General features: G+C 34.9%; 2 protein-coding genes across 2 annotated transcripts; one reads left to right on the forward strand and one right to left on the reverse strand.

The window, feature by feature from the left end:
* Positions 1-17225: 17225 nt before the first annotated feature.
* On the reverse strand, positions 17226-19825 carry Faf2 (Fas-associated factor 2). Its single transcript, XM_014233647.3, has 5 exons — positions 19338-19825; positions 18999-19281; positions 18301-18932; positions 18087-18230; positions 17226-18022 (listed from the first exon to the last, which is right to left on the reverse strand). Exons 1-5 carry the CDS (start codon positions 19455-19457, stop codon positions 17828-17830), a joined length of 1374 nt encoding a protein of 457 aa, XP_014089122.1. The 5' UTR covers positions 19458-19825; the 3' UTR covers positions 17226-17827.
* A 497-nt stretch (positions 19826-20322) lies between these two features.
* Positions 20323-21049, forward strand: LOC106627513 (protein C10). The gene has a single exon (XM_014247658.3). The coding sequence runs from the start codon at positions 20458-20460 to the stop codon at positions 20806-20808; it is 351 nt and encodes a 116-aa protein (XP_014103133.1). The 5' UTR covers positions 20323-20457; the 3' UTR covers positions 20809-21049.
* Positions 21050-26877: the final 5828 nt, after the last annotated feature.

Consider the following 26877-nt stretch of genomic DNA (forward strand, 5'->3'; position numbering starts at 1 on the left):
CTATTAATATTATTTTTTCATCATTATAACAATTTAATCTCCATCCTTTAATCCTTGTTTCATATTATCATAAATATTAATACAAAGGGTATAGAAATTTAATTCATCGATCCGTAAATTAATAATGATAGAAAACTCGCTAATTATACCAATTTCAACCGTTTTGAAGATAAATAAGTAAGGTTTTAAGTTTTTTCTATAAAGTAATCAGATAGTTGTCAAAAATTTTAGTTTGATTTTAGTAACATTTATATCTACTACTTATTCAAAAAAATTTGAATTATGTTTTTTATTATAGATGTTTTTTTTTTTTTTGGAAAATTCAATCAATATGTTTTTATTTTTTTTTAAGCACATATACTTATTATTCTGTGCATCTATATAAATGCGAATCAAGTGAAAATGACTTCTGTTAAATCACTGACTTAGAATCGATTACAAAAATATATGTATATGTAGCTGTTATTTTGTTTTCTGTTGAAACTGCATACATATACACATATGTTCGCATTACAACAAAAAAATCATTTAGTATAGTAACGATTGGAAATTATTAATAATGTTAAGAATTCTAAAAACAGTGTAAATTGAGTTTGTCACGAAGTTTTAATACCCAGAACGAAGCGTCGGAGACCCTATAAAATATATACATACATATGTATATACATACTTATATAAATGATCAGCGTGACGAGCTAAGTAAATTAAGAGTCTGTAAATACGCGAACAAGTTGCTCAGTATTTGAGATATCGATCTGAGTCTGCTTATTTGCCATACAAACTGACAGATCAAAATCAAGTTCTTATATGGAAATTTTTTTATTTGTGTGGGGTATTTTAGCTTAAGTGTAATAGAGTTAAAGGTTTGTGTTTCTATTGCGACATCGGTGTCCATCCATAATTTGATGTGTAAATAAAGAAACATAAGTGCTAATAAATAATAAGCGTTCGATTCGATTATTGTCAATAACATGTAGATACTTTACTAATTTATTTCTTCATGATTTTTGTTTATTTAAAATAAATCACTTTATGAATGAGCAATAACCCAATATTATATGAACAGAGAGCCTTAGTTTTACCTACATATGTACATACAAACTTCAGTCATAATTGTCATATTCGAGTTATTAAATAACAACTTTGACCAAGAATACGGAAATCGATATCGATAACATATAGATTAAATACTTTTGTAGTACATTATTGTATGATTGAGCATTAAATTAAGCTCACTACTTGCCTACTTCAGTCCTAATCGTCACATAAACGTGCCTGTGTTAAATAAAAACGTTGACAATTTCTAATTTCGCATAAATTTATATGTTACTACTTACCAAATAGTTATTGTGGATGGCGATAAAGATTTTAAATTACATACATTTATACCAGACAACTTGTATGTGATACTCTATTTCCAATTAAATACATTACAAAAGGCATGTAAGCATGTTAACTAAAACAGAAATTATAGACCTTTTCATGTACCAAGAACCACGCCCCCTATGAATCAATTTTCTGCTCAGTTAGCCACTACACCAACTTGCCAATTTGCCAGCCATAATTACTCCCCTTTTATGAGATACTCGCTGTTCATTGTTGTTGCGAAGCGTATAGAGGGGTATACAAGCGAAAGCGAATATCAAACATTAGGCCACACAGAAAGGCAATTTGTGCTAAGAATATATTCATGCATGCAGAAATGTATCCGTCAACACTAACCATTCACGTTGATTTTCCATGCCCATCAACAGAGGGGTGGGCAGAGCAGTAGCCATTCAATAACGTCTTTGGTTTCGTAAAGCGGGTGAGAAACATCCATAGCCATGTTCATTCGCATTCACTTAATAGGTAGGTAGTAGGTATGACGATTGAAAAAACGATTGTGATATTCATTGCCATGTCTCAATTGGGGTTTGGCACGACACAAAAGAACAAATTACCGCTTGTTATGCAACAACAATAAACACGGTGCGCAATGAAGACACACCACCAACGGACGCCGGTTGGATTTGGGCTACGCTTGCCGTGCCTTCTGTGGCCGAACCAACTAGCGAGCAGCGAAATAGACCCCGCCAAAAGAGTTTCGCTTCCCTCTTTTCTACCAGGCGAACAGAAAACCAACACATATCTTGGCCGGCAACAAAACGGAGAGAATTGCGGCATGTTGTTTGTATACAAGTGCATGTGCGGCCAGATGTTGCGTAGAAAAATGGAGGCTTTATTTCTGGAGCAATAATTTATATATTACTTTTGTGAAAATTGTGCAGGTTAAATTCAAGTGCTGAAATCCAAAATGTCTGGTATGTTTTTTATGAAGTTGTAGACTAACTTTATATACATATTAATTATATAAACTGCCATTTGAAGAATACGCGAATTATCTTTTTAATTACTTAATTTTTTATTTTGTAATACCGAAACTCTAAATTAAAAATAATTTTCAAATTTCTAATCCTAAGTACCAGAAGGAAAAAATAAAAATAAATATTTAATCCCAAATACCGGCTTAAAAAATAAAAAATTTTCTCCCAGACTTATCACTAAAATAAAAAAAAAATTTTGGAATTTACATTTTTTCGATCTTGCGTACTTCGTGTTATCAATTAAAAATTTAATTTCCAGATTAATCTCAACTAATACTTTCTAGTTCAAAATTATTTTATTAAAAAACTTGCAACCATTTTCAAAATCATATGTTTGCTATGCATTCTTACCAAATAAATGGGAAACATATTAAATGAACACAAATCCATATTTGCAAAAAATTTTATTAGATGATTCTAATTCTTGGGTATTTTTGGAGATTTAAAAAATGTAGCATCCTCTGCATTTCTTACATCTGGCAACACATAACGACACTTTGTCTGGCTTTTCACGCCATTTGTAAGAGTGAGAGTGTTGCCGAGGCGGAAAAGGCGTTGGCAAAAGTTTAGAGTGAATGAGATGACATGTGGGGCAGTGCTACACGAGCGCAGCATAACAGCTGAGTTGTTATTGTCATTGCGGAACGGTAAGCAGGGGCATTGAAAAGAATTATATGTACATTGCAAGGGGTTTGGTTTTATGCGGCTAGCGTTAGGGGTCGTCGAAAGTAGTGTATTTGGTAGCAAACAAATGAGGAGAGTGTGTGAGTAGCAGGTTTTGAGGCGGGGAACATGTGCGCACGTGTTACTCTGATAGTCACCAAAATATTATATGTACATATATGAAGGAGAATGAAGATATACATATTTACATGCATACATATCTATAAAAACCAACTGTTGCTGTGATGAGTACAGCACTTTGATATTTGTAACCCTAAATATTTAAATTTATAATGTGAAGTTATGAGAAGCTTAAATATTTATTTTTGATTATTTTTTCGGTATTTTTTATATGTAATATATATTCTATATATTTATATTTATATTTTAAATATATATGTTGATAAATTTTTAATTTTGAATATCGAAAATTATTGTGTTTACACCATTAAAGTTCTGTTTTTTGTGCAATGTATGCCGATGACAATCCCTTTTTTCCTCTGCGTATTAAACACTACATCTTCGTAAAAGTTCGTGTAAACACGTGTTTGTATTATGCATGCGCCTAAATACTCTGATCACCTGCATATTGGTTTGTGTATATTTTGCTCGGCAAACAAAACTCGTTAAACAAATTTCAACGCTCGTCCGTCCGTCGAGTTGTTGGTGTGCGAAACATATGCGGTATATTCGTTTCACGCGGTGTACATAACGCCATTGTCGTCGCCGGTTGTATTGCAACGACGGCGAGTAGTCATTTTGTTTGTTCACTTCACAGGCGTGCAGAATGAATTGCATACGATAAATTCTCGGTCAAATGAAATTGTGTAAAAAGCTCGAATACCACTTTTTTAATGTAGTAGGTAAACATAGTAACCACACGCGTGTATATATTTCGATTTGATTCCCGCCAACGCGATGTCTGTGAAAATTATGTGCACAGCTTTGTGTGTTGGTATGACTCGCCCGGGCCAAATAACATTCATTGCCCGGGCAAGCGGTAAAAACAGCTGTTCGAATTGGAATTAGTTGTTTTATTGAATAATTTACAGTTTATAGCTTAATAGCTTCAAAGCACTGTTGTTCTGCATATTGAGTGCAATATTTCATTGTTAATCTATTGATTTTGAATTGTTTATGCAGTTGTAGGAGCCGCAGCTATGAAAATTCAGTTTAATTTGATTTAAATCCGCCATTGACGGAAATCGTTTTCATGCGCGCTAAATCGGTATTGTTGCATTAGGCAAATGGCGTCTGATGTGTGGTATGGCCAGCTGTAAAAATCATGTTGCCATACAATTTGGCGGCCGCCGCAGAAGCGGAACTATGCCATTCGACATTTTGTTTTGTGCCGTCATTTTGCTTATAACACAAAATTCGACTAGGCAAGCAGCTGGCAGCGACAAGCAGCGACCACACCAATGCCCAATAACACTTGACTTGATAGCTTAGCGGGCATTGTAGTAATCGTCGACTGCATGGTAAAATTTAGATTTTATGGCAACGGAATTCCTCGCGCAAAGCAAAAACAACAATGAGCCTGACGCACCGACTGTTGCGATAACGCTTTATGTATGTATTTTGATTTATTTCCCCAGCAGTTTTATTAATTTGCTTGCTTGTCTGCCGTACTGTTTACCTGCTGCCACAGTACCTATAACCTAAACTCTTCCCAGTGAGCACACTATACAGTGCGGCTGCAGTAATTTTAAACAGAGTAATTGTGAAATGTGCACCACTTTTTAACAGACCAACAACTAATTCCATGTTAATAGGAGTGTTGTGTGTGCTTGTGTGACAAAATGGGTGGAGTGTACGGCATAATAACAAATAACCCATAATTATTATACCAACCAAAAGCGCGCTGCGGTTAAGAATGAACCAGCGCGAATCGTATTGTGGGCGTTTAACACTTTTTCACAAGCGTTTTAACAGGCATGCAGCAAAAAGTGTATGACTAAACGACGCAACAGCGAGAAAAACTGTGAAGAAACTATAAAAATGAATTGAAGAAGAAAATATTTTCGTATAACGAAGCCCGGCACTCAAGGGGCTTCATGTTATAACTATATAAATGTAGTTCTGAATATTCGTGCACAAATGTACTCATGTACGAGTATGTTATGTACATGTGTATAAAAAAACTACAATAACTGCATTTAAAATGTTAAGTTGGTCTCGACTTGTTCTTTTATCATAGTGCTCCAATTCATAAAGAATGCGTGCATATCAAATGAAAAAGTGGTGTGAGTGGTTCATAAGTCTGACTTTTAAGTAACCGGTTAATTAAGCGATTTTTGCGATATTTGAATAAAATGTTGTGTTTACTTTTTTAACCTAATGATATTGCATTTTTTCTTTCCATTGATATAGTTTTACGTATTTTTACTAAATATTTTAATTTTGCGCTGCTTTTAAATATTTTTCGTTTGTTTTTATAGTTTTTTCACCACTAAGTTCTTATGTAAACAGAATCAAATTTGGATCGGACTGAACAAACAACAGTTTGACGTATTTTAATACAAATCTTTATTATCGCCTGGCAAATAGCATTCAAAAAGCCTATACAAGTATACCAAAGCTTAAACCAATTTTCCATACACTTATTATACGCCTCGGCTGGGATGGCCTTCAAACCAAAAGTCGCTGTTTTTTTTTTGGTGTGTCGGTTTCGCTAAATTGTTGGACAGTTTCGACATCACATTCATAAATTCAGGTCTCGTCACCAATAATAATGCCTTTGAAGAATTTAGGGTTTTTAGCTATGTTGTCAAGCATCTCTTTTGCGTCATCTATTCGACGTCGTTTTTGAAAAAGATTCATGTATTTTCATACGAGTGTAGCATTAACTCGTTGTATATCCAAAACATCTTTCTTATGCTGACGACGATTTTAAATATTACCTTTTTTTAACTTTTTCGATATATCGTCATTAGCAGAGGATGCTTTGTGCCCCTAAAATACCTCTGTTCCTGATCAAGTAAAGTCCTCAAACATTTGACCAGATGATATCTATGTATATATACACATGTACGTTTGTACTTGGTGTAAATTGAATTATAGAGTAGAAAAACTTATTTATAAGAAAAACTAATATTACTCTATCCAGAACCTTCAATCATATATATATTAAATGTGTAAATTTGTGTAAAAAAAAATATAAAACCCACTTTTTCTATAAATAAGCAATTTTTGGGTTGAATTGATTGCATTAAACTTTCTTTGAGCGATAACCGTCTTCTTTAACTCTTTGCTATTGAGGCATCCTAATGCCTGCTCATTAGAATTTTGTTAATAAATAGCTAATCAGCTTATAGGTGTCTTAAGTTCAAACGATCCCATTTTTATGACATGAAAAATTTTCCATAAAATCCATCATTTCATGAAAAGCTCTTTTATTTACTAAAGTTTGCCGAAATAAATTGAAAAAAAAACTTTTTTGGATGAGAGTAGAAAAGTTGATTCGAATTTAGGATCTACATATTAGTGTTGTATGTTAATGTAGTAGTCCACATCTTTATTTCAATGCTATAGCAAACACTACAAACACCATTGAAAAATATTTCCCAACGACTGTTCCCACATTTTCTCATTTTTCCATATTAAGCCGATTAGAGCTTCTTATGCATACAACTTTATTGTTATCGACCTACATACATATATACTAAAGAACTTCAAGAAAAAATAACCATTTCTAAATAATCTACTGGAAAATATATATTTTCACAAATATAAGTCAGTTAAACAATTTTCTAAGCCATTGAATATTCCCCTGATTAAATAGATTTCAAGAAATGTCTGTCTTTTTGTAAACCAAATTTTCACCAGATTGTTGATTGCAACTACAAGCATACAGAGCGAATGAACACTAATATACATGACTACCCGCATAAAAATTGATATCACTAATTCAATTACATCGCTGCGCGCCGACTGACCAACAATCAGGTTTAAACACCCTATTACAAATGCTTTCCGCCTTGTGCGTTTACTGGCCACTTGCTATACGCACTGACCGGCACTATTCTTTATATTGTACATACATACTTAGATTTCTGTTGAGTCATTTATTTATGCCTGGCATGCGGTCAAATTTTGTGTGTATAACTTGTTTCTGCCGCTACTGGGCGCCCCAGAGCAATCAAGTAGAATATCTTGTTGCTGTAGTGGCTATTAATGTGTTTCATCGCTGCTCGCAGCAATCCGATGAGAATCGTTGGAAATGACCAAGGCAAGGCAACAGCGAACATCTTTGATACACACGAACATACGATACACACGAATGAAAGAAACGAGTATTTGGCAGCTCCCCAATCGAAGGGATACATGTTGCTTGCTTGTTGATATTGTTGTTGTTTCTTCAGTTGGGGCTGCCTGACTGCCACTTTGGTTGTTGTTCTACTTTCGACTTATTCCTTCATGTTCTAAAATTCGTTGTTTTTGCTGTAAATTCCCCTGATTTTATTGTGTGTGACCATTGAACAGAGAATACTTGTTGGACGTTTTGGTCGCCTGTTAGGAAAACTGGATTGTGGGCCCGACTGACCGCACGAACACGTTACCTTGTAGACAACAAATAAACCACATAAATTGCGGAAATGTAAAAGCAACTAAGCTTTTTAGATGGGACATTATAAGTGCTTTAATTGTGTCTAGCTAAGCAAGAGCTGGGAGCAACAGTGGATATTAAGCGCATAAATAAGCTTGACCACTCGACGGCGGGGCCACACTTGGCTACTGCGTTAATAAAGAGTAACAGAAGTAAATTTTACGTTGTTGCTTATATCATTCGACGAAATATTTATAAAGCCCAAACTTACATACAAACATGCTACAATAAAAATCTACCAACACACTTGCTTGTCATTTTTCATTTCTCCTACACTACACTTCGTATTTGCTGCCTCCCATTTGCTGACATCGGCATATTGTCATAGGTCAGTTACATCACATCGTGTCTGCTTGCCAAAGCTAAAGTTAAAGTTAGCGGGAGCAATGCACGCGTTAAAGGTCGCGCGTTCGGGTTGATGTTGCTGGGTCGGTTGTTGAGTTTTTTATGACGCGCGGACGGACGGCATACGAATAACCTTAACCTTAGCTTCCAAAAAAGCTAAACTTCAACCTGTGCTATGAGGCGCTCACGAAAAACAGTTGGTGTATGATAAGAGCGGCAAAATCGAATTTGTTTCCACAATCAACTACCTTGGCGGCAACAGTCGAAATTTCCGTCATCGAACAACAATAAAAACAAGCTCCACATTTACATATGTATGTATGGCGACAGCGGCAGCAGTTGATGAGGAAACATCAGCAAACAATGGGCAACGCAGCACATGGCAACAACAAAGTGGAATTTCATAAAAGCAACAACAACAGCAGCAACGAAAATGAACGCGATCTCCAAAAAACTTGTGTGCACACAGAGAGGTCGATGACCGTTGTTGGTATTTTGGTTGTGACTGCTGGGCTGTCATTGCGCACTCGCTTGTTGTGGAGCTTGTTTTGCCACCACCGAACTACATAGGACTATGTACATACACATTGGTACTTATTGTTACAGCAAGTAAGTACATAATAACACGTGCAAGTTTTTGTAAAGAAATTAATATTTTTTGCTTATATGTATTATATGAACAAATGCGGTTAACTGCATTTTCCTTTTTTAATACTTTAAGGGTGACCATATTCGTGAATTTTCATTAATATTTTGCTCTATTAGAATCTGTCTGTTGCAATCAGAAATATATAAATTTCGACAAATAGTCTGAATAAGCTTATACATTATATTGTACATACATACATATGCATATATACTATACATATTTATACTTGCGAGCAAAATACTAGCAACTCTATAGAAAATTGATTTTATTTGTAAACGACAACTAATTATAAATAACTCATCTACTGAGCGCTGACATAAGGATAAGCGCTGGCTTACAGAACCTTTGAAATATCAAATCTTATTTCATATAATAGTTAATTTGTTTCGTAAGCCTTTAAAAACTTTACTTTCACAAACAACAATGCTAATATTAACTCTCTCCGGAATGATTAACAAGGCGTACATAATATTAGCACTGTTTATGGTTTCATGCAATGAAATAATTTACGAATAGGTTTCAATTTGATATACATATACATATGTAGCTTAAAGAATAAGTTATACAAGGTCTAGAAAAAGAAATCCATTATTTCTGCATTAACTTGAAGATTTTATTTTTATAATATTTATATATAGTTAGAATAATATGATTTAATGGACCACAATTCTCCTCTTATTAGCCAAATCTGGCCGCTTCTGGGTGATTACTTCCTTCGCACGATCCAATTGTTGACAGTATACAAGTAGGTAGGAGTAGGTTTGAGTAAAGATTTGTCCGTAGGGGACCAGCTCATAGCAGATAATTACCTGTCCACCAAACACATACCACAACCTTCCTATCATCCGATTCAGAAATGGGTCGATTTTGTTTCGATTCAGCAGCGATTTGCAGATGGAAATTCGGTCCATGAATTTATTTTGCGTTAATTTGTGTAGATTGTGTCCTTAGATCGAGCTTATTTTTATATTCAGCCTTATTTACATATATGTATATTTAGTTCCAAATGAATTTTTGTGCAATGTTGAGCTACTCGGCAATTGAAACCGTACTTACATGACGGTGAGACGCGACGATTCTCATTATTTTATCTATATTTTCGAAAATTGTCCTACCCATTGGAAAATTAATGGATTCCTTTTTACTAGACTTTGTATTACTATCTTTAAAGTAAAAAACTAACTAAAGTTACCGCCCAATCATTTATTATCCACTGATTTTTTGGTGTGGTTTGGAAAATATTCCTCTACAAAAAACCTAATGGTCCATAATGCTAAGATTCGTTTGTATACGTGGACGTAGAAAATTATATCGGTGCCATTATACAATTGAGTAAACATCACAGTAGGCAAACCTGAAGTAAAGGATATTTTTCGAGAGATATTACAGATAAAACTCAGAAAACTTAATATATTATATTTTATTACGCACATGTTTTACCTTATTTTTCAAGTGTAGGTATCTAAAACTCGATAATAAGGCGCAAAGTGGTCAACCTGTTTATTTTGACAGCTGGTCAGCTATCCCTCTGAAAAATCTTTATGTGAAGTCCAAAACTTCAAAAATATAAAAATACTGTAATTCGGTAATTACGATTTCTCAATTCTATAAATTTATATGATGAGTCCAAATATCATACTAACCAAGAAGATTTTATTTGCTTTAACCTAATTGTGCTTAAATTAGCATCAACTTCAAACAAGTCGAAATTCTGCTATTATTTTAATCAACAGTTTATTAAATTAAGAATGCACTGCTATAAAAAAGAACGCAGGTATTTGTTTGTACATATGTAAAAACAAATATATACATACATACATATGTATGTACATCAATCTACACTAAATAGCTGGTTGCGACAACTCATTCAATTCATCAAATATCCATTTTCAACTTGCTCTAATGATCTAATCATTTTGTGAGTCTCATTTACATATGTACAATTAACTATGTTCGTCTACACACACGCAAAGACGAAATGAACATCGCTCAGCAAAAAAAAGAAAAAAAAAACATTTCATTAAAGCTTTACACAATTGTGCTCATACCCCCTTCCTCACACCCGATTTCGTTTTGTCGAACGCGATTTCGCATCAACGATACTCGTTTCGCAAGCATGTTTGTTTGCCCTTGAGCGCGATATTTGCGAATTTGCAAATTTTTATTAACCTTCAAAGCAAGGCCAGCAAATTTTCGCAAACTAAAAATCCTTGAAACTCAAGGTAACGTCCTTCAGTTAGCAAAATGGCAATGAACGCGGTCATTTCTCGGCTCGTTTCGCGGTCAAGGCGAACACTGTCGCAAGCAACAACCTCGTTTTCACTCTTTTCGCCAGTCGTCGACATCGTCACACCCAACAACAACATTGCTAACGTACTTAATGTATGTACATATGTATGTCTATTGATTTTGTATCCGGCGCTGTTTAGCAAAAACAGTGTTAGAAATGGTAAAATATATTTCAGTAATAAATAATCGAAAATGGCGTGTAGTTTTTGTAGCACAAATAATTTTTATGCTACAAAAAATATTAGTAAAATAATTTTTTTTTTATTAATATTTTTGATATTTTTAAAATTTTATTTAATTTTTTATGGTAATATACAAATGAACACTCTTTTCGTGATAATTTTACTATGAAATATTAATAATTTAGTATTTATTAAATTTTATGGTATGAGCTAAAATTTCATCTGTTATTCAATTCATTCATTTTTGAGAAAAAAATATAATTGTTAACATTTGTTTTTTTTATACATATTTCTAAATGATTTGGACAAAATCGAAGAAAAAAATTTAATCAAATAATTAATTTTTTAAGTCATAATATAATATAGTAATTATTTCCGCTTATCAACACTGTTTTTAGCGGCCGCTGTACCGAAGCGAGATTGCTATTAGCACAACACAGTTTTTCATACATAACTGAAATACAGACGACCTTGATACAACGATATTGATATTAATTGGTTAGGGTTGCCATATCTGTTGAAATGTATACCCTGAACAGGGTATATTAAGTTTGCCACAAAGTTTGTAACACCCAGAAGGAAACGTCGGAGATCCTGTAAATTATATAAGTATGTATATAACTGATGAGTCGATTCTGCTATGTCCGTCTGTATGTCTGTATATACGCGAACTAGTTCCTCAATATTTGAAATATCGATCTAAAATTGTGTACTCGTCTTTTTCTCCCAAAGAAGTTATTAATTTATTGGAACCGCCGATATCGGACCACTATAGCACATAGCTGCCATACAAACTGAATGATCAGAAGCAAGTTCTTGTAGTGAACAAATTTTTATTTTACGAGCTATCCTCAAAAATTTTGGCTTGGATTATTGTCTAAGACAATGGCACAATCTCTTAATTAATTGTTCAGATCGGACCACTATGCCACATAGCTAACATACAAACTGACCTATACAAATACATTTTTTTATAGAAACTTGTATATATGTAAGGGGTACTAAACGATATTTTGTATAGCGAAAATTGTCAAACCAGCTTTACGCGACGTAAACAAATAGCTACCCGACAAACTAATGGTCAAGTCCCGCTAAAACTTAATACAAATGCGATTCATAATCAACACGATTTGAATAGAACATTCATAATACATTTAGATTAGATAGTTTTTGGAATTTGCTACTTTACATATTTTATTAAGTGTATTTGGCAACTCTGGCAAACTCCCTCTTCTGATTTTTTCCAACAATTACACACATTTGAAGCTTTTTTGCTTTTTTTAGAGTGTTTGTTTTGTGCATGTTTTTTTCCTTAATGTGCTTCGAAAAAATCAACAACATTTACGTATGAGTATGCGCAATATGGACTTGGAGCAAATGAGCTGACACAATCACACACTCTATTCATATTTTTGTTTCTCCAACATGCACACACACGCACAATTGCCTCTTGGCTTTAGTTCCACCAACAAAAGGAGGAGAGGCTGGTGCCGGCAGACAAACGGCGCTTATCTCATTTTTCAATTTGTGTATGGTGTTGAAGCGCGCATAAAGTACATGCATATATACACATGTATGTATATATTTACTCAAATACTCATACTTATTTATACATTTGTATTCGGATAGTACGAGTATTTTTCCTTCTTGCCTTTTGTGTGAACTCAATTTTAGTTTATTTATTTATGCATATTGGCGCTTTGTCGCTGGTGTCTTCTTGCGCCATTCTGTTGGCCTAATCGAAATGTTGCTGTTGTTTGGTTTTTTGTTGTTGACAGACAGGCAGAAAAGAAAAATTGCTTACGAAATTGCTGTCAATGTTTCTTAAACATGCTCGCTCACTCGCTTGTAGCGCTTGCAAGTTTTCATGCTTGTGTTCTATTGTATTTTTGTTGTCTTGACGACCGCACGCGCACATTGTGTTTGTTGCTTCGCATGTGGAGAAGGAGACATATTCACAACACCGTTGATGATGACGCAGCGCAAACTTGATTTTCCGCAAAGCCACCATTTTGTTGGATATGAAAATGCCTACGAATACGCGTGGTGTGTCTACAAATAGTTGAAATAGTGCAAATTGTTAATTGAATCCGAGAAAGTTTCTGCAACATTTTGTTGTGGAAAATATTATGATGATGTTTTGCAGTTTGGTTCTTCGCCGGCGATTTTGTCGCCGCTTTCGCAAAGAACTTTCAGATTCTTTGTTTGTTGGTTGCTTGGTGCGTATGTGGAAAAATGACTGGGCCACCACCACCACCATTGCACGCCATTAGCGCTGTCGTTGTGTCGTCGTCGTATCTGTCGTCGTTTTTGTGTCGTAAAGGTGGGTCATTGTGAAATGACAGCGCCGAACTAACCCGGCAAACAGCGGGCACAGCACGTAAAAGGTTGCTGATGAAATGCCTCCGCGGCGGCACAAAGTTGCGGATGGTGAATAAATAGATGGCTTTTATATTATGCCACGAACATTGCTGTAGTGTAGTGGAAAACGACCAAAAAAAAAAATATCGAAAACAAACAAAAACTGTTGTGAGACCTTGAGGCTTTTATGACGCACTGTGGTGTTCAACGCAACACATCTGAGTTTTGAAAAGTGTATTGATAACAAAAATTTTATTATGTTTTATTAAAAATAAAAATACTAAAACTCATGCACGTAGTATATATAAAAAACATCATAGGCAGTACTATACTTTTTTTCACTGGGTAATAAATACAAAAAAAATAATACAATATTACAGCAATAAATGCTATGTAAACTATGATTTGGCGGCAAAACCACTGACTTATTTAGACAATAATTTACAGTAGAACAAAACAACCTACCTCCCAAAATATTTAAATACTAAAAATACTTAAAGTTGGAAGACTTAAGGTTATTTCACTTCGACGATAATTTATTAATTGTTGTTACTGAAGTGTTGCAAATAATGCATTAAAAACTTAATTGAACTAACATTTAATTTAAATTTTTTAATAATTGAATAATGAAATTTTGTTTATATCGCAAGCTTTTAATTAAAAAAATATAAATATAGTTAGTTCGTTTTGCCTTATTTATATTTCATCGATTAAGAATCAGTATTTCACTTAAAAATATGTAAATTTTTTTTTTTAACCCTTTTCTTATCATCTTTTAATTTGAAAAATATTTGTTTATTGTTACTAAAATTTCTAAGTTAAAAAATATTTTCTCAATTTTTTATCCAATATTTTTGATATGATTAAAAACTAAATTTTCAATTGCAATTTTTATTATTTAATTAGGAATTGAAAATCTAATTTTTGGAAACTGGAATTATACAAAATTTAGGTAGGATTACTCACAACTAATAATTATGGTGAGTTAAAAAATATTTATAATAATATTATTGGGCTTTTTACAATATTTGAAAATCATATTATCATATAATAATTGCTGAAATTACATCACTTCAATATAGAACATAAAAATTTACCTACCTGTAAATTTAATATATTTTGTTTTATTATTGAGACATTGTTTTCGATTTCAGTTTAATGTTTGAGATTTTTTTCCATTAATTGGTTGAGTATCTATAATATATCTAGTTAAATTACTAATAATTTGATTGTTTTTTTCAGAGCTACATGTAGGAAGCTAATTTATTTCCCCAAAAATATAAAAAATATATAAAAAATTGTGTTACATTTAAAATTTATCTTCTAAAAAATACAACTATCGAAAAATATGTAGTTCCCTCGATACAACTTTTAAATTTCGAATTTTAAAACTTTTTAAAGGTGTGTATGTACATCTTTACATTTTTTCATTGTTTTATATACAGAATCTGTAAAAATATTTAGATTTCGAATAATTATTAAATAATTAGAATTATTCAATGACTTCGATTGCAGTTTTTATATTCTCGAATTTTTTCATTGCTTTGTTAAAAGAAAACTAATTGCTATTAAACTTAAAAAAACTGCCAATTTGAAAAAAATGGTAAAAAATTCGAAATTGCTTCGTTTCCCTTTTCAAACAAGTTCCGAAAACTCCTTCTGTAATATCAAGATTTTTATCGAATCTAGACGAAGAAACAGGTATAAATATATATATTTTTTTTTATAATCAGTTCTAGATTGCATTGTGGAATTAAATAGAAAATATGTTATTAAAAAAATTAATAAAAAATACATTTGAATATACAAAACTCGATTTTTTTACTTTTATTTTAGTATGTAGTATTTTTATTCTGGAATAAATATGAATTTCTATAGCAAATGTTTGATTTCATAATTAAATGAAAGGTAAGTAAAATTCATATATTTGCGTTTTTTTGCTAAAGATGTTTTTAAATATATACGTTAAGTTCAAAGAAGTATATTTTACCACTATCAATCCACTGTACAATGAGAATACCGCTTATCAACCCATAACTGGTTAAGATAGCTGGCGGCACGCACGAGACTTGCTCCACACTTCTGTGCGCCCGGTATTGCAATAGTGTTTGAAAGAAACAGGTTGATTTTGCCTTTGAGCGCACACGAGCGGCACGACGCCGCGCACACATGGCAAACGTGTCGCACTGCCGACCGCCATGTGCCGCGCCGTGTCGTCGGCGTGTGCGCGCGACTACGATGACAATGGCATTGTTACCAGCACGTTCCGAATTGCATGCATACGGTGTGCGTGTGTGTATGTAGTGGGTGTCGCGGATGTCGACGACACGCGGATAAAACAAGTCCGCTAACGCTGAACATAATAACAGGCACGCAGAAATGCGAAGGCCGATGCTATTGCCGACGGCTGTTTGCTCGCATGCGACTGTGTGTATACCAAATAGGGGAGAGAGAACACACAAAATGGCTGTGTGTGCTTGTGTGCTCAACTGTTAGCACCGCCCACATGGCATTAGTGTACATTAGAGTGCAACAACAAGGCAACAAATATACAAGCGGGTTTGCATCTCTCAACATTTTTAGCGCCTCTTACTATGCGATTTTGTTCGCCTGGTGCATAGTGTCATATTTCGCACAGAATTCGGACTTTTTGGTTGCGGCGGCAGTCCTCGTCGTATGCGCTCATCACATTGCGCCGCAGTTGTCTCCAAAAAGACAAGATGCATTCGCTTTTGTCAGCGAACGGCGTCGCGCTTACGGCGGATTTCGAAGCGCTCACAATCTCCCGCGAAGCGAACCATCCACAACCATTTGTTGGTTTTCAACCGCCGGCGTGTTGTCACTTACTTGCCAACAACGATTGCTCGTCACGGCGGAGTTCGCCGCCACAACGACGTTCCAATGCAGCAGCGTTTTGTTTCACTGAATTGCCGGCGTGCGCCATTTCTTTTCCGTTGCCCGTTCGAATTCTGTTTCGCAGCTCGCATACCTACCGTCGCCGCAAGGTATATATGCAGCTGTCGCATCCCCTCAACAGCACACAGCACGTGCGGTCGAGCGAAAAATAGTGGTGAGATGTGTTTGTTGTCCGTTATAGCAGATGGTTCTGCTGACGATGTCGACGACGGCAATCAACCGACCAATCGGCGATGCCAAAAACCGCATTTGAGCCGTCGAGCACGTCTATTGTTCCACATGGTAACAGGCGACCAGCGCTCTTCGTAGGCGGCGCACAACATTTCTTTGTTCGATTGTTTCGTTTGGAATTGCTGGGAATTTTCGTTCAACCAATGGTCGTGCTTTGGCTGACGCACACACACACGAAAGTTGGCGTACGAGTGTGTTACATTAAACGCATTGTGCACACAGTAGTGGCGAAGGAATTTGTACAGCGTAATACTTGTAATATACATACATATATTGTAAGTGTGCTGATAAGGTTTCGTCGCTTTGAACATCTGGCTCCGCTCCGCTCGAAGCGAAATTTATTGTCTTCAGTAAACCCGGCGCTAATCAATTTCCAATTGACTACGAGTTACATATAAATTAATAATTATTTTTACTGATCCTAACAGTGTTAGATCCTTGAAGTAACAGTTTTGGACCGTATAAAATCCGGTAACGTAGAACTGATTGTTGTGGCAGTTTATATAAATTCATTCGCTAAACTTGCTATTTGGGACACTCTCCTTTACTTTATTAATATTCCTTCGTTCAGCTAGTCAAAGTCAATAATTTACGATATTTTGATCGCTTAACAATTAAGTTTCACACGTACTATATTTACTTTTTATTTCATTTTCTTTTCAATAGAAATATTAAGAATGCTACAAATCTTATCATGATCGTTTTTGATAAAATCTTTTGTTTATGTTACGACTGTCAGAATTGAGTAGAGTGTGTGTAAAGCAACAATACAGGAGTGCATTTGGAAGGAAAATAAAATTAGTCCAATTTTGTTTTTTTTTGTAAGTACGTTAAAGAGCAAGGAAACCATATAATTACTTAAACTAATGAAAATTATAAAACAGATAATTTAAATAACAATTCATTATTGCTATGTACTCGTATGTTTGCATGGAGCATTGAAATGGCCTAATCATTTATATCTTTAAGCAAAAATTGTGTGTTGTTAGCTGCTTTTCTTAAATTTACGTATACGTTTTACTGTTTTTTTTTTAAACTTTTGGAAACACTCCGCATGTAAATAACGTAGTTTTTGCATATTCAATGCAAATTAAAAAAAAAAAAGACCAACTTCTTTGTTATACATATTAAACTATGAAATCCGATCAAATGTTGACCGTTGATTGTTTATGTGGTGTGTTGCTGTTGTTTGTTGTATAAAATATTGCTATGAATATTACGCCTCCAAGTCGTTGACAAAGAGTACTTCACGATGCTTCAGACCGGCTTCAGCTAAGGTTGTTTGATTGCCATTACCATTGATGGCGCCATTATTACAAGAACTGGCATAGAGGACGCGTTTAGGGAAATTCGTTGTGATCTCGAATTCATCGGGTGAAGAGGGATGACAGAACAGATAGTTATACACATCCTATTGAAAATAAACACAAATTAGCTTAAATAAAAAAAATATTAGAAAAATAATTTTTACTTACAATTAATGAATTGGAATTGAGAAAACGTCGCTCCAGGCGTGCGCCGTTTGGCAGTTTAAATACGACACTAATGGCGTCCACTGTACCAGCTGGTGGCTCATTAGGCACCTGTTCGGCTAGCTCAATTTTAAGTTGAGCAATTTCCTAATAATTAAATTAACATCCATTAGTCATTGTAAATAAATGAAAATGGCACTTGATTTTAATTACGGACCTCTTTTTTGCGTGCCTCTTCGGCACGTTCACGTTCAATAGCCTCCTCTGCTTGTCGCACTGCATCACGTTCCAACTGACGCAGCCGCTCCTTCTCCTCATCGGCACGTAAACTTAGCTGATAAGCTTCGTCTTGCTGTTGACGCAGCGTCTGTGTGAGATTACGTTCTAAACGATCAGCACGTGCTTGACTTAGCCATATCTCGTTTGCTGAGATCACTGTTTGCATTCGACGTATCAACTCTTCTGGTGTGCAATCACCCTCAAAGCGACCAACAACAACCATACGATGATTGCGTTGTGCAATTAACACCATCGTCGGAAATACGTGCATATTCAATGTATGAGATACTCTATAACCCTCTGGTGAGGATACGTCACAGCCCCAGAAAAGCATATTGCGATTTATAAAATCAATTGCTGATTGATTCGATAATGTTGTACGGCACAGTGAATCCACATCGGGATTGTTTGTGGGATCCTTGTGTAGATAGATGAGTAGGAAGCGTAGCTCCTGTTTAGCATCATTTAACGCTTGCGCGTATGTGCCCTGATAGAACACAGGGTGCAATGGATAACGTTCATTGTATGAACGTATAAAACTCATGACATCGCCCACAGGATCGGTAACGACTGAAATATATAAAGATTAATTAATATTAATAAAAAATTAGAATTATGGATCAGGCTAATACGTACTTCTCTCGTCGTTTCGTCCCAAACTCAGTAAAGCATTTAGTACGCTGGCGAATGTCGAGTAGCAATACTGGAATACCATGTTTATGACATAGCCAATGATACCGGAAAAGCTACGCGGTATAGGACCAATTCCACCGCGTGCCGATCTGCCGCCAGGCATATTTGCAGAAAAAATCTGCTGTAGAAAACGATCGTCCAGGACAGCAGGTGCGCGTACATCTCTGGACGCGGCATATGTTGATGGAATGCCTTCTCGTATGTTCATCTGCTCTTGAAAAGCAACCTATAAACACAAACGTTGTTAATTATCTAAACCAATTCAACATTTTATGTATATACCTCAAGATCCCACTGATGTCTGATCAAGACATCGCGACATATATTCATATCCTCAATGCCTGTAATGTCTTGGAACTGTAGGATCTTTTCAGTTTGTTCATTTGTAAGTCCATCCTCCATGACTGTGTACCTTGTCTTTTTTGAGGTGTAATACAGGAAGGTAACAAATCAAAGGTGATGATTCGTAGTTTGTTGTTCGTGTAATCGTATGGACGGTACAAAGAACGGAGGCCTTGCTGTCGTTGCTGCTTTAGGTAGTATGGAAAAGTCGTATTCCCTCGACAATAAGTAAATTTGCAGTATTTGCATTCCCAAATAGTTTTTGTTTTCCAGCTTTTTTTGCACCCGTTGTTTGATATTGAGCAAACGTTTTGGGGAAAATTACACGTTGTTCCCGTGTTTTGCTTTTCCAGAAAAACCTTTACAACCTTTGAATAATAAAACAAAACTGCTGTGACAGACTCGGATTACGATGAATTCTCCTTTTTGTATGACTTTTCATTCGTGACAGTTCAACGATGTTGCCATCGTATTCCACAACACTACAAAGCAGAGTTGCAAGAGAAATATTTTTTAGGTTAGAAAATTAATTCACAAATATTTTTCTAAACAAGTTATAGATAAGTAGGTAAATAATATATAAATATGGAAGTAATAAATTAATAAAAATTGAAAAAGTGTTATATAAAATTTAAATATCAATTTTTGTTAACATTGTGAACGAAAACGTGTTGATTGTTTTATATATGTGTATATTTTTAAAAAGCACATGTAAGAAAAAATAAGGGAAAAGACTTGATGTTCAATTTTTTAAATATCAATCTAAATTTTTTAAGAAAAAACTCTAATCTCATGTGTTTCGGACAAAAAAAAAAAACTTTTCTCTTTACGATAAAACATTTTGTGGGCACTGTATTTCATTCTATAAATTTCATTATTGCCAGCACTGATAATTTAGCTTCCACATATTGACATTTCTGTGAAAATTTTTATTCACGGATTGTAAACAAAAAATTCTTTTATAAAAATATTGTAAATATACAAAAAATTTATACTGCACTGCTCCAAATAACAATTAACAGTAAAATTTAACTCATTGTCAGATACCAGTGCTATTAAAATGTCTTACTTAGTGAATTTCAGTAATGACACTGCCAAGCAAATACTCATTGAAATCATACGCACAGTAAATCAGCCAGAGAACTCCAAGAAGCTGTCGGAAGCAAAAGCTTCAGCTGGGAAAGAAATGTTGTTAATGATGCAGCACGTGTTTCCACTGGTTATGCAATTGCAAACGGATGTAATAAAAACTTATGGTTTTCCAGGCAATCGAGAGGGGCTTGTCCAGTTCTCGCAGTTGGTGCGCGAAATGGAACGTGAAGATGTGGAAATCGCAAGATTGCGCAGTCAAATCCGAGCCATCTACTTGCCGCCCATAGCTATAAATACAACTAATGATATTTTGATATGAGCGAAGATTATTTCAATAACAAGACTGAAACCAAAATATGTATTAACTATAGTAGAAAGCTCAATAACAAGCGTTAAGCACAATAATGCATTTATCTAAAGACACACCGCTTATATATACATATAACAATTGCATAATATATGCATATATAAGAAATATTAATATATTTTAAGTTATTGCTTTTGTAAAACATTATTTATGTAAAAGCAGCTTAATAAACAAACATTTACATACCAACATATACATATATATTTAAAAAATCCGATTTATACCAAAATTAACAGAAAGGTCAGAAAAGTATTCGATAAGGAGCATAATGAATAATAAATAGCAACCGAAATTCTTTGAAACCATGAGGACACCACCCCCGTTTAGCTTCCAAGAAAATATCCCTGAACTAGAGGAAGAAATCCATAAAGAGTACGAGTCCGGGTTTTTTTTTTTAATTTTCACGTCAATGTTATTATATGAGCTCGTCAGTTAAATCCACAAAAGAATATACTCTACTTCGCAAAATACATGTTATATTTTTGAAAATGAAATCACAAACTCCTCCAGTCTGCGTAATGACGTTGGGATGCTGGCATAAATTCTTTTTCCACTTTCAGCACCCTTTTTCTGCTGGAAAACTCTCCTTCGCTGCTCTAAGAACAAGTCCAACCACAGGTTTTAGAATTTTTTGGCCAATGACACGCAAACTTATCTTCATCAATAGTAATTAGAATATAATAATTAATAGAAGTCCTCTAAGAGCACACATATTTCTGTTACGGTAATTCGTGCGTCTTTTTCTGGATACAACATATAAATCAATTACCTATTAAATACCATTTACAGCTATTAAGGCCTTAACTAACTCTCCCAGTGAATGGCGTCTTTGGAATCAAACCACCACCCATAGCAGAAGAAGAGCTCGAGTTAACTCGCGCATCTACAGTGACCCTGCGCAATTTCGTTCTTCGCTCAGAATCGACCCCGACATATCAAATATATGTCCTGCATGCAACGAGTTCCCGTATGACTCTAACCACCTATTTGCATGCGCTATTAAACCAACTCACCCAACACCTCTCTCCCTATGGTCTGATCCCGTCGAAACAGCACGTTTCCTGAGCCTGTCGTTAGATGACTTTGATGACAATTAACTTACGCCTTGCCACCCAAACAGGGTCTGAATAACCGTTACAATAACAACAATTACAAACGAAATGATGGGATCTACGAACTTTGGTTAACTTATGCGAATGAACTCAAAGTCTTCAGCACTGGATCTTTCAGTTCGGTATGCGCTTATGATAGCTTAAGAAGTAGATGTTGGAAAAAAATTGTCTTTGGTTGGCATTTTAAATTGAGGCAACGACTGGCGAGCCATTCTGAACTCGATAAGAATCTTTTGACACTACGACGCTATTGATTTAAAATAATAATTTAGCATTTATTTAAGAGTTACAATAGCCGTTATTTCTGTAATGTTGTGTTTGAAGAACCATTCCAGATTAAGATCCGACACATTCTAGGGTTGTTTGTGCGTCTGCTGACCATTAAATTTTCTCCTACAGTGGTTGTTACACATTAAAGCCAATGTCCGTAATTTTTATACCCTGAACAAGATATACTAACTTTACTATGAAGTTTTTACCACCCAGAAGCAAACGTCGGCGACCCTATATAGTCTTTATATTATATGTATGTATATATGATCAGTTTGAAGAGCTGAGTCGATTTAGCCATTTCCGTCTGTCTGTATGTCCGTTCGTCTGACTAACTGTATATGTATGTATGTCTTATAGTCTCTCAGTTCTTGAGATATCGATCTGAAACACGTCCTTTTCGCCCAAAAAAGCTGCTCATTTGTCGGAATAGCCGGCATAAGACCACTATAGGATATACAAACTGCCATACAAACTGACCGAGGAAAATCAAGTATTTGTATGGAAATTTGGCATAGATTATAGTCCCAGGCAAACTGAACAATAAAAACTATAAACTCCGAGTATATTGTTCAGATCGAATCTTATAAAAACGACAAGACTTTGGTTGTATATACATATGCTGTAGAGTATCCATTTTAAGACCTTAAGGTATACAAGTATAGAGAGTGAATTACGTGCCAGATGAACCAAGCTCACCCGTTTCTATGACAGTAGATCAAATATCAGATACCAATACGATATCAATGTGCTCTTTGTACCGGTTTCAACTAGGAGACCGCCAACTTATTATTCTTTAAATTTTTGAATAAAAGACTGTTGACGCTGAAATTATTAAGAACTGAAACCCATCTGGAGGCAATTGACTTCTCGACCAAAGCAACAACAACAAACTGCATGCTACGTCACACATAAACAATGAATCTTTGGCATGTGCGAATTTCCGCTTTTGGCGTTTTCTTTGAGGTGCCCAATGCCTACAAAGTCATTTGCATATATGTACATACATATATGTATACCATATACATACACTCATATGTATGTATGTATGGCAAAAGTTAACGGCAGTGCGTGCATTGACTATCATTATCGCAAGCGCATTAAGAGATGTCGGGAAGGCCGCTGGTATGCAAATACTGGTGAATGTACTGACAATCGAACAAAAACAATATTTTATGGAGAAGAAATGCGGATGAGTGCATATACATATACATAAACGTATGTTTGTCAGTTTGTTTGAGGAAATTTAAAAGCCGTTAACTATGTATGTGAGTACAATGAGCAGCAGGACTAACATGCAATGGCATTACGATTCATTTCGGCGGCGTTTGTGACATGGAAAAACCATTAAGGTAGCTGGGAAAAATGAACCTGAAAGTATGCAAAGGAAAAGTCAGCAAACACAAGCACATGCCTGTATGCATACATACTTGCATACTTACATATAAATATACAGAGATACTTATATATAAATACACAAACATATCTAGCCAAATGCAAATGCCCATATGCAAATACAGCTTTACATATGCACATATATATGGAATATATGAATGTATGTATGAAGGTCCATATAACTATATGTGTGTGTTAATATACATATGTATGTTGTGGAATACAAATGGAAAAACTGTCACAGCAGCGCAATAATTTCCTACGCCGTATGAATGTACAAGTATATCCGATTTTTATAACACACACACATATACAACATGAAAAACATCTTAACTTCGGCAGCACCGAAGCTATAATACGCTTCACAGCAGTATTTCTTATTGACTAAAAAGAGTAAAAAAACATTTTTATCTTGATGTTGATCGGGTAGTTTGTATAACAGCTATATGCTATAGCGATTCGATCTGCGCAATATGCTCGGATATTATAGCGTTACCTTGGAAAATAATCTATGCCAAATTGCGTGGAGACAACTCGTTAATTAAAAAATTTCCATACAAGAACTTGTTTTTGATCAGTCACTTTGTATGAACGCTATATATGCTATAGTGTTCCGAAATCGGCGCTTCTGACAAATGAGCAGCTACTTGAAGAGAAAAAGGTGTGAGCAAAATATCAGATCGATATCTCAGAAACTGGGGACTAGTTTGCGTATATACAGACGGACTTGGCTGAATCGACTCACGTTGATGTTTTAAATATATACTCTATAGGGTTTCCGAAATTTTCTTCTGGGTGTTGGGAAATTTTCTTTGTGACAAACTTAATATACCCGGTTTAGAGTATAAAAACATACAATCACATACAATTACATACATATGTGTGTGTGTTTGCGCTTCACTGTGTTTGTTAACGACCACGTTTCCTGTATTCAGCTGGGACAGTCTAGCTATTACCGTGCGCTGTTCGCTTTTTCCTTTTCTTCTTATGCTTCATATTCTTTTTTGTGCTTTCATTATTGGAATCAGGTTTTAAATATTGAAAAATCGCAAGCCAGCGAAAGCAGGAAGGAAATGAATATGGACGGGAAATTACTTATTAATTGAGTAGGAAAATGAAATACGAAATGTGAATCTTCGAAGTTGGAAAAAAAAAACGAAAAAAGCAAAACCAACAATAAAAACAACAAAACGCAACGAAAGCAAACCAAATTAAAGGACATGCGACAAGCAGCAGGGAATAATATAGTAAAAAAGGTAGGTGTGTGCAAACAGGTCTGCGGAGGCGTATGAGTAATAATAATATTATATGCGTACGAGACGCATATGTTTGTATATAGGGCTTACAGTTATGTTCGCAAAAATAGCAGTGCTCATATAAGAGGAGAAAATAGATTTTCGTATATAAGTATTAATAAATTTTAATTCAAGTGGTTTTCGGATGCTACTATATTCTACGTTTATTTATATATGTATATAATTTTTGTTATATATCTTTACTTTTGTTTTTTCCAGATACCGGCGCAATACTCAATATCGTCTCATACATTTTCAATGCGGTTCAAGTCGAGGAATAGAGCAGACCACTCTCTTTGACCAATATTCTTGCATATGGAGATATCCTCCATACTCCTCTCACACAACCTATTCCATTATAATAGTTTTATATATATATATATATTTTCACTGATTCATAATGCCCTCCATTCTTTATTACACCCCTGCATTTTCGTTTTTTTGAAAAAAATATTTATTTATATTATAAATATATATTAACGTTGTTGTCTTTAATATAGTCTCCACTCGATTATATGCAATTATGTCAGCGTTTCTTCCAATCCTCGAAACATTTCTCAAACTCGTTTTTAGGGATATCCTTTAGGTCTTTCCACGATGCGCTTTTAATGTCATCTATGCTTGTAAAAAGACAGCCCTTGAAAATATAAAAAACACTCGAAACCATGTCTGGCGAATAAGAAGTGGCATCGTTACAGTATTGTTTTTGGTCAATTATTTACGAACAAATTCTTTGGTATATTTCTTTTAACAAACGAAAATCGCCAAGCTTATAACGGGTGATCCAAGTAGAGGGACTTTTTTCAATAGCCTTTTTGTTTGGCATTTCATCATGGAAAAACTGATGTATTTCGCGCGCTTCGCTCGACTTATGTTCAACCTAATCGGCCTACTGAGCGTACTATTCGCAACACCATCACCCATCTTGAGACCCAGTATTCATTATTGAATATCCGACGTTTTCGAGCCAAATTTTGTTCAGCGATGACACCCATTTCTGGCTCAATGGGTATGTAAATAAGCAAAATTGCCGTATTTGGGACGAAGAGCAAGAGATTCAAGAGCTGTCATTTCATCCGTAAAAAAAACGGTTTGGTGTGGTTCGTGGGCCGGTGGAATCATCGCTCCATATTTCTTCAAAAACGATGCCGGTGCGAACGTATCCGTATTTCTATTTGATACCTGAAATTGAAGCTTGTGATCTCGGCGACATTTGGTTTCAACAAGAAGGCGCCACTTCCCACACATCGCATCAATCAATGGATTTATTTAGAGAACATTTCGCTGAGCAGATAATTTCACGTTTTGGACTGGTCGATTGGCCACCAAGATCGTGTGATATCATACCGTTAGACTTTTTCCTGTGGAAATATGTAAAGTCTAAAGTTTATGCGGACATGCCCGCTTCAACTCAGGTCTTAGACCAAAACATCACGCGTGTCATTCGCCAGTTATCAGTCGAAATGTTCGAACAAGTATTCGAAAATTGGACTCAACGGATGGACCATATGAGACGTAGCCGCGGCCAACATTTAATAGAGATAATCTTTAAAAGATAAATGCCAAAGAATGTTTTTTCGAAGGATAATAAAAATTATTAATTAAATTGGAACTTTCTGTGTTTGTTTCTTTAAAAAGGATAGTTATATTTTACTTAGAATTAATTTTATTTTTATATTAAACAATTGTAATTGAGTTGTTTTAAAAGTTATATATTCATTTTCACGCATAGAAAAATTAAGAGCCGCACTGCTATTTTTATGAACACAGCTGTGTTTATATGTACATATGTATTCGTATATACAAGTACATGTATATGTCTATTTGTATTCCTTGCGCCTGCTCTTCTTCAAGTATGCTCACATGTTATGTTTTGCCATTTGCACTGATTTCCTTGAGGAGCTCTTCTCTTCTACAGTTTCTTCCTTCTCTTCCTTATTTTTTTAGCT

The sequence above is a fragment of the Bactrocera oleae genome, chromosome 3 (genome assembly GCF_042242935.1).
Source record: "Bactrocera oleae isolate idBacOlea1 chromosome 3, idBacOlea1, whole genome shotgun sequence".
NCBI classification, from domain to species: domain Eukaryota; kingdom Metazoa; phylum Arthropoda; class Insecta; order Diptera; family Tephritidae; genus Bactrocera; species Bactrocera oleae.

Bases quoted from the DNA above. Each gene is read 5' to 3' on its own strand.
- Faf2 (XM_014233647.3), bottom strand. From the start codon at position 19,457: ATGGAGGATGGACTTACAAATGAACAAACTGAAAAGATCCTACAGTTC. The intron at 18,933-18,998 runs GTACGTATTAGC...TATATATTTCAG, and splicing joins GGGACGAAACGACGAGAGAA to TCGTTACCGATCCTGTGGGC. The intron at 18,231-18,300 runs GTCCGTAATTAA...TTTAATTATTAG, and splicing joins AAGAGGCACGCAAAAAAGAG to GAAATTGCTCAACTTAAAAT.
- LOC106627513 (XM_014247658.3), top strand. From the start codon at position 20,458: ATGTCTTACTTAGTGAATTTCAGTAATGACACTGCCAAGCAAATACTC.